The sequence below is a fragment of the Ambystoma mexicanum genome, chromosome 12 (genome assembly GCF_040938575.1).
Source record: "Ambystoma mexicanum isolate Mex_15411 chromosome 12, UKY_AmexF1_1, whole genome shotgun sequence".
In the NCBI taxonomy this organism is placed as follows: domain Eukaryota; kingdom Metazoa; phylum Chordata; class Amphibia; order Caudata; family Ambystomatidae; genus Ambystoma; species Ambystoma mexicanum.
This window is the reverse complement of record NC_090936.1, coordinates 856,706,165-856,722,546: the sequence shown is the minus strand read 5'-3', so window position 1 is coordinate 856,722,546 and position 16,382 is coordinate 856,706,165. Positions and strand designations below refer to the sequence as shown.

The following is a 16,382-nucleotide window of genomic DNA, read 5'->3' as shown; positions in this document are numbered from 1 at the left end:
TGGTTACGGAGGTGAGAATGTAGAGGCAGCCCATACTTCTTAACAGAGTGTGGTGGCAACATTATTGAAATGTCTGCTGCTAGGGTGCAGGAAGGACCCAAAGTAGCATCCGGCTAGCAGACAGGGAGCAGACAGGGGCCTTTGTTGGTGTGCCGGCTCCCGCCTCCCGGTTGCGCTGATTGGGCAATCAAGGCCCAAGAAACCAATGAGGGGAGGGAGTGCAGGCCAGGCTAGGAGCCTTATCCAACAGAGAAAGTTGCGGCCATCTTGGAAGGGCTGAAAAGCAGTCTGGCCCAAATTGCAGAAACAAAGGCTGGATCACAAAAAGCAAACAAATTGGTGCAAAGTATGGAAAATATTTCTCTACGAGCAGTCAACAGCACGCCAGCATCACAAAACAAATTTAGGAGCAGAGATGATGAATGTCGCGCACAGGTGCGATGCGCACAGCAAAAATGCAGTGCTTACCCTAGCAAAGCGGGTTACCTTCAGTGATGTTGCAGGCAGGAGGAAGGCTGCCGACATCCAGCAGTGATCGATCCGACAAAGGAAGAAGGCAAAGAGTGAAAGAGAAAGGCCTCATTGTGGGCCTTCGTTGGTGTGCTGGCTCCCACCTCCCGGTTGCGCTGATTGGCCAATTAAGGCCAGGCAAACCAATGAAGGGAGGGAGTGCAGGCCAGACTAGGAGCCTTATCCCATAAAGAAAGTTGCGACAATCTTGGAAGGGCCGAAAAGCAGTATGGCCCAAATTGCAGAAACAAAGGCTGGATCACAATAAGCAAACAAATTGGTGCAAAGTATGGAAAATATTGCTCTATGAACAATCACCAGTCCACAAGCACCACAAAACAAATTTAGGAGCAGAGAGGAAGAAAGTCACGCACAGGCGCGATGCACACGGAAAAAATTGCATTGGATGGTTCCATTAGATAGGAAGAGGCCCTAGACTGAGACAGACCTTCCCCCGCTCCCCGTCCCCCTATTTTTGATGTCCCATTGTCCAGAGACCCAAGACTCGCCGCCGTTAACTGAATATCGGTGTGAGAGGAAGGTGAAGTTCTTGGCATTTCGACAGGTAGGGAGGAGGGAGCGGTTCGGGAGGGGCAGTGAGGATATCAGGCGTCTGGAGGGAGGCTAAGGACACAAAGTAGCCCTGGTCTAGTAACGGGGGCTAGGGCTGTAGGCGGCATGCTCCGGGTTAGGCCCACGGCTCCTGTGATTACTGAGGTCGGTACTGTTTTTACGTATGGCAGACTGCTCAAGGCCATCCCCTCGTTACCTCCATTCTGCAAGATTCGTGCTTGGCTGTGCGTTCTTTGCAGCCCTTCGAACCCCAGCATTGGCGCTGGCTTCATTGGCTCCCCAACACTCAGTGTCGGGAGTGGAGAGTATATAGGTAGGGCTCCACCTACTCTGCATGGCAATGGTGAGCAGACTCTGGTACTGTTTTTCCATCAACAGCAATACCACACAGCACAGAAGGTTCAGGCCAACACTCCAATTGTATGTTTTCCTTAATTAAATGTATTATTTATATAATTGATAATGTCCTGAACCCAATCCCTCTTCCTCATCATTGCCCCTTTTCCTCATTGCATTGGCTCTTCCTCCTGTTGGTGCCTCCTCCTCTTCCTCACCTCAGCCTCTCATCCTCTTCCGTGTACCAGATTCTATTAATCTCCCTTGCAAGTGGAAAAGGCCAAAAGTCATGCCCTGTGAAAAATGGACAATGCTGTGGCACCAGCCCATGGCGGGGGGCTCGGGTGATTGTCCAATGCGGTAAAAGAAAAAAACAAAGGGAGAGAAACATGTGCCTAGCACAAGAGCACACTTTTTTTTCAATCATAACACCAGTTATCAGTCAGAATATAAGAATTTAAAAAGGTAGAATTACATGTAGTGGAAAACAGGGAATAACAAAAACCTTGATATTCAATTGACGTGTTTTTAGTTGAAGTAAGGTTCAGGTGCTGATTTAACGCAACAACACTGCTGAAATACAGCTGGTGTTGGAAGATATCCCGCCTTAACTATGACCTCCCCTGCTCCCAATTGTGCAGCCTTTAGGCACAGTGATGACATCATACATGACATCACATATGACATCACTTGCGGCAACGTCAATGATATCACTAATCCTATGGATCTCATGTGAAAGAGAGATGCAACATTTAAAAAGCATATTGCTGCATCTCAAAGAGGGTATGGATTGAAGTGCAAAGCTTGTTTGGAGTTTAAATTAAAACATTGTCAATGTACAACCTTAGCATGCCTACACATCTGAGTCACTCAGTATTGAATGTGTTTTTATCCTTAGGAAAATACTCTAGTACGTATATCATTCAGTTCTTAAAACCGAGGACTGTGGAGTACTAGAATTATAAATGTGCACCATATATATGATTGTAACAAATGTTAAAATCATATATAAGAAGGAAATCCCTTTATTCTACATATAACAAAGCAACTGTCAGTATAACAAAGCAAAAGGTAGACCACAGCAATCTCAAATTATATAGGTTATGGTAGGTGGCCTGGACAGTGAACCATGTGGAAAACAGTTTCATGTTGCAAGGATACAGGTAGATCAAGATAAGAGCAGATTGTGCACTATACTGACAAAAGTTGTAATATTTCTAGTGCATGGGTTTGAAACCTACAGGTCACCAAATGTTTTGGACTACTAATCCCATGATCCATCACTGTGGACTATGCTGGCTATGGCTGATGGAAGTTGTATTGAAAAACATACAGAGATCCAAAGGTTGCAGACGCCTGCTGTATTGTATCAGACAGATTCTTATGAGCATTAACTACTTTTGCAAGTTATTCAACCACTATTTACGATATTTGGACATTTTGTGGGACAACCAAAATTGACAGGATATATTGCATCTGTGCGAGAATGCATTCTGTGTTGATATACATCAGCACTTACCAGTTACAACACTGATGAGGTCATAAGTGAATTTGTATGTGATGTCATCAAAGATGTCATCTGAGATATCATAAATGTGCTCTAGTCACAAGTGATGTCATTGATCATGCCAATGCCATAAGAGATGTCATCAGTGCGCTTAGGGTCTGTGTAATGGGGGCCCATAGTTTAAGGTGGCATAGAGTCCAACCGCTTTCGAATTTCAGGGGTGTTGCTTCAGTAAATAATCACCTTAACATCACTTCAACTAAAGTGTTTCCTCTGAAAATATACATATGTATAGGGCAAGACTAGTAACAATTCATAATTTCTAGAGAGATGCAGGTCAGAATAGCTTGATTAACCCCACCCCCTGTCTTACCAGGCGTGATAGGCCGCAAAACCTTATTAAATGCCCTTGTTGCACTTCGGACTTTTTCTCAGTCTTCACGGTCCAGAACATCCACTATAGCCTTGGGCCGGGTTCATAAATCTTAATTATAAGATTGCAATGTTGGTGAACCACTGTAAATGTGCACGCAGAGGGCCTTAACAACTGTTATAAAGCTTGATGTTTCTTTGTCAACAATTGGGATCATACCATTACTGCAACCATTTACTGTGACCACTGAAAATGTTGACTTTTTTTTAATTCAACACCCCCTTTTACAACCCATATATGTGTGGGTGGGGGTGGGAATAGTATAGAATACATGTAGGCGAGGCTGCGAGGGGGTCTCTCCCTGCATATATATGGGGTGAAAAGGGGGTAGAAATAAAATAATTCAACATTTTCAGTGGTCACAGTTTAATTGTTGCAGTAATCACATAGATCCCAACAATCCACCTCAATGCTCAGTGTCTCCCTTAGCTATTATTCCAGAAGGACAATGGCCACTGCAAGGTTTTCAGCCAGCCTCTCCCAAGCATTTGCTTTTTTTCTGATCTGCTTAAACTTTTTTTTTAGGATTTAGCTATGTTAATGGCACTGCAGCCCTGTTGGAGAGAACTGTAAAAAGCATGATCATCCCTTACCCTTTTTTTTTTTACGCATCCTCTACTTCACCTCAGGTGAATAACTCAAGTGTGGGTCAATCACCTATTTACAGCCGTCCTCTGGGACTATAATGCATCATTATAAAATTGGAATGTTGGCAAGTGCATATAAACAATGAGTCCGGGGAGGGTTTAACCAATGTTGCAAAGGTTGGGGTTTCAGTTCCAAAATTCTTCGTCAATTGTTAGTGTCTCCCTTAGGCAACATACCACAAGGATAAGGCTCTGAGCACCTTCTCCAATTGTTCTTCTTTAGCCTGTTTTGGGATGTTCACATTACAATGGCGATACACCAATGGGGAGAAGGCTTTAACAAGTGTTGTCATTCCTTATCCTCGTTTTAGGTTTAGCTTCGCCTCAGATCCATGTCTCAGGTGTGTCCGATTAACACCAGTTATAGCCATTGCCTGTTTAATTTCTTTTTTTTTTGGTTGAATTTCTTTTTTGTAAAATCTTTTTATTCAGCATTTTTAACAATCACAAATTAACAGTTTACACCATGAAGAGGGCATATTCATCCACGTTAACAAGAAGCGTCTCTGGCGTACCCATCCCCTTCTCCTTATGTCTATGGGGGAAGGTCTTCAACGTGGGTCTTCTTTAGTTCATGTGCCCCATATAGGCCTTAACTAATGTTACATCCCCTTCCCTCTACCTGGAGCCCTCTTTCCACTTTCCGCCTTCCGCCTTCCTCTTTCCTCTTTCCTCAGTCCCCCCTCCCGCCCCCCCCCTTCCTTCCAACATTAACTAAGCTTAAACTAAACTGGTGAAGAACGAAAACAACCTCTGGATCCGGTGTAATACATTGCTAAAATTGTGATTGGGCGTGGTCTGGTGTATGGTGGGTGATGGTCTTGGTGTGTATGGCTTGCTGCAGTGAGCCATCGGGCCACGTGCAGAGTGGCTACACATGCGTAATGGGGGTATGTGAGTCTACTGCCATTTGTGGGGATGAAGCGAGCACTGCGGGCCTTATTGTCCTAGGTGAACCCGATTCTTCTAAGTTGGAGTCGAACAGGGCCCAGAACTTGAGAGCTATAGCGGCTTTGGCTGGATTTGTCCTACTTTGAGCGCTGTGCTCCAGGGAACAGATCCTGTATATGAAAGCCATAAGTTGCATTCTTGTGGGCGGGGTTGTAGCTTTCCAAGTGACTATCAGAAGCTTACGCGCTGCGAACAAGACCGTGCTTAGGGTTCTGCACGTGAAAGTGTGTGTGCCATTCTTTATAATTAGCCCCAAAAAGCAAGTCCTCAGGGGTCCGCCTTATGGTTGCCTCCAGGATGTGCATGTTAAGCACTGTGTCCCAGAAGCGCGTTATTTTGGGGCATGACCACAGCAGGTGACCCATGGTGCCTGGTGTTGCACAGCCTCGCCAGCACTGGTAGGGGGGAATTAAACCCATTTTGTACATTTCAGACGGAGTATAATATATGCGTTGGGTTATTTTGAATTGGATTTCTCGATGTTTGAGGTTTTGGGACATTCCAGGGATGGCTGAATAATATTGGTATATATGCCCTGTCTCTATTGGGGTGTCTAAGTCCTGCGTCCAGGCTGCTGCTAGGGCAGAATTTCTTCAAACATTGTTCGGGATAGCCATGGAGTAGTAGTCTTGGAGTCGAGGGTGCTCGGTTGGCTGGGGCTCTAGTTCCAATTCACATGGGGCAGGGGGTGCCGGTCTTGATGCTTCCATGGTGTGCCGCATAAGTTCGGCCTGTATCGTACCAAACTGCAGCCAGTGGCCTGCATGTAAGGCGAGTATCCCAGCAGCCTCGCTAAAGGTGTGTACTGTGGTGCCCTCGCACAGGTCTAGAATCTTGACCTGAGCCCGTTGGGTAGTTTGTGCCGGATGGATAGGGGGTATGCGGTCAAATGCTAGTAGGCCTTTAACCGACATCCATGTGGGCGCCACGTTGGTGTCAATTCCTTGCTGAGCTCTAAGCTTATGCCGCTGGGCGAGCGTTGGTACCACTAGGGGATGCTATCTGAGTTTTCGCAGCAGCTTGGTTGGGGGCATGGCCACAGCGTCTACTGGAGATAGCGGGGCTAGTAGACTCAGCTCTATTTCCCTCCAGCTGGAGCGGTCTTCTGGGTTCAGCCAGCGTTTGGCCCAACATATCTGGGCGCCATGTAATAGCTCCGCCAGGACGGCAGGGCGAAGACACCATCTTGTTTGGACGCGGTGAGGATGCTCGTGCGGATGCATGCTTTCTTGCTCTGCCATATACACTTCGAGATTGACGCCTCGACCAGTTTGTACATCCTATGACTGGGGGCGCTTGGAAGTATGGTCGCCAGGTATATGAGTTTGGGCATCGTGTTCATTTTGACCGCATGGATTCTGCAGAGCATCCCATTTCGTGAGGTCGGCTCGGATCTGCTCCACCAGGCGTGGATAAGTTAATGTATCTGATGTCCTCTATATGAGCATGAACGTTGACCCCCAGGTACTTTATATGGCCTGTTTGCAGCCGGAAGGGTGCAACTCCCCAGGGTCCCAGGGAATGTCTGTCCGAAGCGGAAAAATTTCAGATTTGGCCCAGTTGACCCGGTACCCTGCCATAGGTCGATATTGCTGCAGTAGGTGTTTCATTCTGGGAAGGGATGTGTGGGTATTGCCCATGTATATGAGGAGATCGTCAGCATATAGGGAGACCCGATGTTCCATCCCTCCCCTCCACAGTCCACTCCATTGGGAATTGATCCGCCTCATCCCCTTCTAATAGGTTCCCCTCCGTATCTTTTATGGAGGTGATGGCCATGTCTGACTGCCTCTATTTTAGAGCGAGTGCCATAAGGCGCAGGGGTTTACCACTTTCTAGATACTATTTTTGAGACCAGCTGGAGTATGATTTTTGCACTTTCGTGGTCTCGATCACTTTTATTTCTGTCCGTACTTTACGGAGCTTGAGGCGAGTCCGTTGATCAGGTGCCTTTTTATGTTGTTTTTCTAAGGCTAGCAGGGTGTGGGTCAGTGAGTCTCCTTGTTCGTGCCACCGTTTAAGTTTGTGTGCCCACCTGGAGATGCACTGGCATCTCATGAAAGCCTTAAATGCGACCCAGCAGTGCAGTATAGGAGGGAGTAAAATTAGCTTCCCAGAAAGAGCCCATATCGTCCTTAATGTGTAGGACAAAATCGGGGGTACACCAGTGTTCTCAGGTTGAGTCGCCAATTGGGATGTCTGTGTGGGACGTCCGGTAGTGAAAGCCTCACCTTAACGGGTGCGTGATCAGAGAGAGTGGTAGATAGAAAGGAGCATTCATCCAGGGAATGTATTGTGCGCGGGGCTAGCCAGTAATCTAATCTGGAATAGCTCTGGTGTCTACCTGAATAGAAAGTATAGTCTCTGTCGCTGCCGTGTTTGATTCTCCACACATCAACCAGACCGACGTCTGTGAGGAGGGATTTGAGAACGGCTAACTTTTTTGGCCTGCCGCTGGAGGGTTGCTTCCCAGAAAGTCTATCATGGTCCGGGTCTAGTGTCACATTTAAATCACTGCCTATCAATGTGAGTCACCTCATATGAGGTGCGCATGCAACGAGTGTGTGTGTGAAGAAGGCTGGGGTGACCGTCGTTTGGGCAAACAGGTTGATGAGTGTGATAAGATGGTGGTGCAGTAGTCCCTGCATGAGGACATATCTGCCTTCTCTGTCCGCGATCTCTGAGGGGCACTCGCCTAAGGACCAGTATGGACACTCCTCTCTTTCCCCGGTAGGGGGCATGCGCTGCTACACCAACCCATCCCCATTTCAGTTTCCTCGATTCCGCCTCATTCAAATGAGTTTCCTGGAGGAATATTCTGTCCCCATTTAGGTCCCTAAGGTGGTTCAGGACACGCCAGCGTTTATGTGGTGCCCCAGCCCTTGCACATTCAAAGTAATTAATGCAAACTTAGCTGTTGCATCGACGTGTTGGGTGTTGACCAGTCGTCAGCATGTTTAGATAGCTTGGAGTGGATGTAGTGTAGCCCCCCTCTGTTTACCAGATCTGAGGTGCAGATGAAGCTTGATGCGATTGCGGGCCCACACGGAGCCTCACGGTCCTGCGGCCATCTTGCTTGGGCTCTCGAGTGCCCCCCGCTCTAATTTCTTCTTATTAAGGTTAGAGCTGCAAACCCACATATGCAGGAGGGTCTCTCTAGACCTGTGGGTCTTTCATTAAAGTGAAAATGTATTTGCATATTATTAACAAGAATATGGGATAGAAAAACAGTGTTATGAACAAACCACATAAAAGAATATTTATAGCAGAAGTTAAATACCTAACCCAGCTCTTACCTGGCTGTACATGTGTAGCCTGGATAAAGAACTTCAAAGCTCTTTCATAATTCTTCTCATTTTCTAAGGCATGGCCAACGTTATTCCAAAGTTTGGCATTGTTCTTGTTTACCTGAATGCGCAAATGATAGACATGACATTTGTTTACATTAACGCTTTTTAAATTACTACAGCATGGTTATGGACAGAAGCCCAGAAAACAATGGTATATGAGAGGTCTGTTTATGATTGTTTTCAAATAAGAACTTTTTCCTAGAATGTACCTCTTGTTTTTGACATTTCTGTAATTTGTTTCGCTCAGCATCTATCTTGTAGGAGGTATGATAAAACCATGCAAATATTGTTTTCTTTAACATTAAAATTGACAGTATTAAAAAAATGTATTTAACAGGAAATGCTTTTCATAATGTTAAAAGTCATTAGTTACTATACCTTAGTATATTGTTAATTGTATTTGCCGGAACTGATTAAAGACATAGCCATGCTTCCTTAGCGATCCAGAAGCAAAAGTTTGAGACTAACAGTTTAGTGGGTCGAATTCCCAGATACCTCATGTTATGACATTCAAATAGTACATTTTGCATCAACTGAAAATGTAATCTGCAGGATCCACATTAACTCTTCTACTGGAGCATTATTCCTCTGCCCTTTCAAAGAATTTGTAGTACTTAGCAGGGCCGATTCTGCAGGCAGTCTATTATCACCAGCCACAGTTCCCCAGATAGACCATACAAGACGCAAATATGACCTACTTGCCAAGAAGTGATGGAACACTGGACGGGTGTTTTCCCTGTCCAATACGAGGCCAGTAAGCTCATGCATGGTGTCCATGGAGGCGAGCAGACCTGCCCGCGCCCATTACCATGCATAACGAATATCCCTCTGCTTGAGGGCAATAAGCTAGCGAGGCGTTCGGCAAGTTCAGACCCACTGCCGAAATCCACGCCCCGTTGTCAGCAGTGGTGGTCTGATTAGGTGGCCTCCGTTGTCCTTGCTATTCGGCTGCGTTGGAGCAGAGATATCCGTCAGAGTCTTGTATGTAAGGGGATAATAGCCAGAGGGACGCTCCGGCCGGGTAGGCCTACCATCATTCCAGTCTCTGTGATTCGGTGCAGGACCCCTCGGGAATCTGTGGAGCGTCTGAAAGAGCTGGGGTGATATGTGAAGCCGTAGATGTGTTTGTAGCACGTAGGCACAAGTGTGTGATAGTGATCCACTATGTAAGCTCTCTGGGCTATCAAGTACATAGTTGTTTCCTTTGAATTCCGGATAGCCCTTTGTCATAGGATCACAAGTCGAGTTCACAAAACACTGAATGCAAGGGGCTGCTTGCTAAAATCCACCGTCTGCAAGATCGCTCTCCCCTGCACCCCCCCACCACCTCTCTGCTTTTGTGAGGTTCCCCTGCACTTTCCACCCCTCTCCCACACAGTCTGCCCCTTCCCGTTGCCCTCCTGCTGACAAAACATATTTCTTGCCTACCCAGGTACTGCATTCTGGATTCTTTTAGGGGTAAGCATGGTGTGCTATTGTGAGTCAGTCTTTTTCCTGTGATCTAGTTGATGTAGCACTTATCCCTAGCGGTCTACAGGACGCAATCACACTCCTGTGCCCCTCCTTGCTGCTTTCTGGTCTACAACCCTCTCCACATCTTATTCCTGTCTCTTTTACCGAATAAGGCTACACTGAAGGTCTGCCACTCCCTTCTTCACTCTCACTTTTCACAACTCTTTCTCCTCCTCCCGCATCATGCGCTGGCAACACCCCTCGCCCATTCGTTGGACCAGTCCAACATGGTTCCCCACCCTTCTCCACCTGCATATGATGGCACAAACTCTCAACTTTCTTTCAAACATATTTTGCCAACTTTGACTGTATTATAAAACAATGGCATCAATTCATTTTTTGCAAATACTATTACCAAGGTACAACTATGCATGAGTGTTGTTCATTTAGTGTGCATAAAAGCTCTACTCTCCATGTTTACAATACTCAATTCGCAAACTAACATTTATACATATTTTCATGTTTAAGTGAAGATCCAGAATTCTAGCTCCGGTATACATTGTTGCTGGGTAACAATGGCCAATCCCTCAGAATTACAAAACATGAAGCACAGTATGTATGAACAAGCCAGCCAAAACGCTCCCGATAGCTTGTATTGGCATAGCTTTGCACAGTGTTACAAACATGCTAATGCCAATATGATCCAGGGTGCAAAATGTACACTCGCCACTAGCCATTGGAGTGTTGCAATTGACTCAAGGCGTGCAAGAAATTATGTGCTATCAGTAGGTAAAGAACTTTGTATGGCTGGCGGCTTGCAACAAAATGTTTACCCGTGTGTTAAGCCAACATAAAATATGGGTATGAGAGTCGCATTCTAGGCCATTTGCAATGTTATCATAGAATGATCACCAAATTCCTGCTTGTAATTGTTCATGCCTCCTAAAGTCGATATTGCCTCCGCGTGAGGTTGCCATGAATATTAGGCATGAAAAACTTAAAGAACCGAAGTACTGCAGACATATACGTGCTGGACACAGAAGTCTGTATTTTGGAACACCGCTTTTGCAGTGGTACGTGTAGTAGGTGCTTTTAGAGTTCTGGGATCATTTTTACTTTTTTCAGGCTTTCGGACCTCATTTCTTTGTAGCTTGAGAAATCACCCAATCGAGACGTCGCAAATCGTGGAAGTCCTTCACTAATTGGGTGACCATTTATTTTGGAAGGGCGTGAAAAAAATGTGGAAATGAACTCGCTACTGTTAGTGTTTACCCACAGACATCTGTGCCGATGCACGCTTCAAATCTTGGGCAAAGTCTATTGGAGTTTGGTACTCACCACACCATACCATATTGTATGCAGTTCTACAGGCTTCTTGGGGGTTTCCGTGTTTAGAAAAGTAGACCATGTATGGTGAGTTTGGTTACCCAGCACTGAAAAGGAGTTGGGCAACTCAGGAGAAAAGGTCCATTTGATATACTTGTTACCTGGAACCTAGGCTCCTCCTTTTGTTCTTTTGGCTGGGGACTACTCAAGGTTATTTCCACAGGATCCCTCTTCAGAGGTCAGACATAAGTGAGTTTCTTCCTCTAAGGTTTGAAAATAAACACCTTCTCTTCTGCTAAATGGGCTAGAAGAGTCCCCCATTCTCCCTGTTGGGAAGAGACTTAAAATTCCCTTCTTGGGCTGCAAATGTTCTCTTTCTCTCTCGTCCATGTGGGCTAGATCAGGGTTGTTCAACTCCAGGCCTCCTGGGCTGTAAACATGTTGGATTTCTGGGCTACCCCTCGTTAATATACATGAGATAAATTTGCATACACAGATTCTATATGTATGCAAATGTGTTCTCACAATATTCGTGTGGGATAACCAGAAAGGCGGCAACTCAGCAGAACCATTTTTTGCAGTTCTAGCTCTCTCAATCCTTCGATATTTTTTCTCAGATCCAGATATATTTGGATTTCTAATTCTGTCTCCTGACATGCCAAATGGGTCACCCTCCCCAACTTCTTGCTGCAACGGGCGAGAAGTTATGTCTAATAAGCAATGCTATCCTTCCTGATTAGAAATCTTTAAGAGAGTGGGTGTTAGATCCCTCGTAACTACTTGTACTCTAGAGGGATCAGGCATATTAAACCCCTCAGCATACATATGGGAGGTTTTAGGAAGGTGGAATGAGGCCTGTGGCAGAAAGGAATAATCTCACCCTGTCCAAAGAATCTGCCTCTTGTGGTTGTAAGGCCATTTTATAGCCCCTTACCATGTGGCATATTTTTTTTAATTAATTTGTTGGCTCCAATCGCACCTGCTCGTCTGATTAACTCACAGCGTTTTGCTGTGGGAAGTTAACCAGTCCTTTTTAGTTTTCAGTTCCCTTTGTAAAAAATAATTCTCACACTGGCAAGTCTGAATTACGCTAGATCTTTCACGATTTTTCCTTAGCCAATGCATCATTGCATTTTTTTCAAAAGACACCTTTCATTTGACGGCCTGCTTCAGGTCAGTCTCTATTTGTTCCAATTGGTCTTGTAGGTACACATGGGCATCTTTCACTCTGGCAAATTCTTGGGAAGAGACTAGGCTCAAACCCTTTTTTACATGTGCCCGATTTACTTTTTAAATCAGTTGCTGTTTCTCATGGATTAGAGCATCACATTCCTGTGCAAACTGGTCTCTGTTTTATGACACTAAAATTATGATTCATTTGGTCAAATTCAGTTTGGTACTCAACTTTGAGAATTTGTTTATTTTCTTATTTTAATTCCACTCTGTCCTGTGTTATTGTCATAATATTGTCTAACAGGCCATTATTACATGTAGATTAGTCTTTTTATTTTCCCAAATGTTTATTTTGGCCTCCACACACTGATCATTAGTGTTCCAGAGACTTGAAAACTGTGCCTCTTGGTTCTGCAGTTCATCAGGATATATCTTGATTTTAGCTTGCTATTGGTCAATAACATATCGCTGTAGCAATACAGAAATTGCACTTTCTTTCAACCTAAAATTGTCTTCTAGATTGTCATGACAGAACTGTTTGATGCTCAGCAGCTCCTCACAATTGTTCTGGGCCGCTCTCCTTGGCACAGTTTCATTTGAGCACCCATGCTGCTAACCTGTCTTCCACCAATTGAAGGTAGGAAGTACAGGTCTGCATATCAGCTTAAAATGTTCTTCTTTTGCTGGTGAAGTAATGTATTGCCTCTGGGGGACTAATTTAACAGGCCCTTCTCATTGCAAGTATCTGAACCGACAGATGCCACTTTTTACATCATTTCTGTCTTCCATTTTCAATATCTGCGATTGCCCAATCTCCCTTCAAATAAAATTTTGAAAGAGCTTGGGCTTTAACCAAAGCTATTTCTATCTCAGACAGTTCCCAGTTTAAAATAGAACAATCTACCTCCAAAATTTGCATTAAAAAGAAAATGGAAACCCTTCTTACTCCTATGTTACCTCTGTCACTAAGTCATTTCCAACTCCAAATTTGAACATTTGTGTTTTTCTACACAATTGTATCTCTATACTTTAGTGTAGACATTTATAACTCCGGTTTAAGCAGTGGTATCAACACCATGTAATTCAAATGCAACACAAAGCATCCACACACATCCAATTGCACATGTAATCCCACAAATCATATCTTGCTAGGTCCTCCTATTTCTAGGATGTTTTAATCTGGTGACATCTAGTTCAGGGAAATGTTCCACCCACCATAAATCACGTGCATACAATTTTTTACTTATTTAAAAAGGTTCTTTTGTGAACCCGGGACACACTACTTTAACATCAATTCCCTACAGCCTCCCTCCCCTTTCGCAACAAGAAATACACAGGGTTGCACAGCAGGTCTAACTATTAAAAGCTAGGAATAATCAGACCAATTTTAAAATTTAAACAAATTATAAATGTTCATCATTCTCGAAATCCCAATGTCAGTGGTTACAATACACTGGAAAATTCTATCCTATGTCAAGACCGGAGGCGAACATTATGCTTAACTTCTTTATTACTGCTTCCAAAAGCATTTTAAATCTTACACTTTTGTCTCTTTTTTTATCAGCTCGAAGCTGTAAGCAAATAAAATGTCCAACAAAAAGAGAAATGGCAACAACAAAAAACAAGCCCCACGAGTCTCTGCAGCATGGTAGTCCTGAGACTCTGTTTTATTGTGCAATCAGGGCTCCTCCTTGGGTACAAATCCCTGTTGCCCTAGGTCCTTTCCTCTTCTTTTTTGCTGCAGTCCGACAGCTAAGTCACTTTTACACGGTTTTCTATAATGTTGCTGTAGTTTATAATGATTGTTATTATGTTAGCGATTTCATAAAATATGCACATTGACTACAACATTATATTAATAAGCTGTATAGTACTTTATATGATTTCTCTCTTGAAGAGCCGTCATAACGCATTTCGTTGTTATCCCTCATGTTATAAAGCGCGAGTGCTTGCAAGAGCATTCATTTAGAAGTGGACCGGGTCAGCGAGCAATCTCGCTCGCCTCAGGGCTCCGGTCTGAATCTTTTCTCCCACAGTCCAACGCGTCAGGCCGTACTTGTATTCACGGCTGCCTGACGAGACCGGTACACACACGCCTGAGTGCAGGCATGACACAGTAGGCGTTTTACTGCACATGCGTGCCCAAAGCACTCATAAAACTTTCCGAAACAAATGTACATTTCAATTTTTCTCTGCGCTTTAAACTAGATTGGATTTGAGATAAGAGACACGCTACTTCAGCGTTACAAGAGGTTTGAAGAGGCAGATTAACCTTGACAAAAATTTCAGTTTGAATATTACTGGATGTCATTGTGTCTCAGACATCTTAAAGTGACAGTTGCCTCAATCCTCCGTTACAGTCTACAGCAATGGCTTGGGATACTGGAGATTATGCTTGGAACGAAGAAAGTGAGGACATAAGAGAGGAAGAAGCAGACCTCTCACAGAGTTTTAAAAAGGTACTGGGGCACTCATTAGTGAAGGCTGTTGCCCAGGGAGTAAAGCCCCTACAGGACAGACTGCAGGTCCTGTAAGACATGTTGGGCAAGAAAGCTGGTGACCTAGAGGATCCAGGGGAGGGAGGGAACATCCACAGATAGGCCCTTTGAAGAGGGTGAGACGGGGAGTAAATCAGTCCGAAAGAGGAAGGCCTCTTTCTACTCCCCCGAGCACAGTGATGGGGATGCAGAAAAAGCCCCAGGAGGCGGCTGACGCCTTTAATAGTCTTAAGAACACGTTCTTATCAAAATCAGCCATGCCCAGCCTCTTAAACCCCCCTACCCCAGGGGCAAAAAACACAGGGGACGCTCTCTCATCAGAGGAATTTGATGGGTTCGAGGAACAAGATGACAATGTAAGCATTAGAAATGAGAGCATAGATACGCAGAGAAAACCCATCTACTAAATGAAAGCCAGCAAGGAGGAGGTCCCCCAGAAGAAAAAGAAATGTCAGACATGTTTGAGCCTGACTCCATCAGACACCCCAGATCCACCCAGTGGGCCCCGTCACCAAGGGTAGCTTTATACATGGTGCAAAAAATGCGTAAACCCTTTGAGAAGGAGACCAGATTCCATTTGAAAGCAGAATATCCAAGGCCTGAACTAGCAGGAAGAGTGGCAGATACACCAGAACTCGATGCGAATGTCCGTAACCAAAGCAGGGAAGGATGCCAGAAAGGGCATGCATCAAGCCTGGAGATCATGCCAGGACAAAATACTGGACCTGGCCGGGCCCACTGCAAAGATTATAGACCTAGCAGAAAGGGCAAAGGACACAGAAGAGCCAGGCAACCCGCATATCCTAGCAGGCTGGGCGCAGCGAGCGGTATGCATGCTAGGGAACGCAAAGTGTGTAGTCTCATGGGAAAGGCGCAGCGCCATGCTCCAGAAGATTGACAACAAGGCAAGGTGCGACCAGTAATACATTTAAAAGAGTTGAACAATTGGCTAGTATACTGACACTTCAAGATGGAGGGAATCCATCTATTAGGGGACATGCTCAGGAAGGCCTATGGGCTAGCAAACCTAGATTTGAAGGACGCATATCTGGCTATACCCATAGCAGCTGAATGCCACCTCTTCTTGAGGTTCGCTTGGAAAGAAGAGATATGGCGGTTCAAGAGTCTCCCATTCGGCCTAGCATCAGCACTGTGGGCCTTCACCAAGATGATGAGGCCTTTGGCAGGCGCCCTCAGAAAACAGGGGATGAGGATGATCATATATTTTGACGACATCCTATTCATGGCAAGCGAAAGAGAAAGGTTAAAGATAGAGGTGCACTGGGCCATATAGATAACAGGCCTGGGATGCTTAGTAAACGATGTAAAGTCAGCATTAACGCTCAGCAGGAGAGCAGAATTTTTAGGATTCATAATGTATAGGAAGAAGGAGTTGCTAGAGCTTCCAGCACCCAAGATGAGAGCGATAAAGAAGGATCTGAGAGCAGCTCTCAGGAAGCTGGTTATATTGCTTAGGAATCTAGCCAGAGTGGTGGGACTGCTGGCAGCTTCCATCCAGGTAGTCTTTCCCGGTCCTCTTCACTATCGAGCCCTCTAGCGTCTGAAGATAAAATACCTGCAGAAAGGGTGGAGGTACCATCAGTTGTACCCCTAGACGAAGACAGC

General features: G+C 45.0%; 1 protein-coding gene across 1 annotated transcript in view; it reads right to left on the bottom strand.

Moving 5' to 3' along the window:
- Positions 1–16,382, bottom strand: part of TMTC3 (transmembrane O-mannosyltransferase targeting cadherins 3) — a 1,032,559-nt gene that overhangs the window by 322,993 nt on the left and 693,184 nt on the right. The window contains exon 10 of the mRNA XM_069629335.1: positions 8,254–8,365. Coding sequence (XP_069485436.1) covers positions 8,254–8,365 — 112 coding nt within the window. The remainder of the gene's footprint in view (positions 1–8,253; positions 8,366–16,382) is intronic.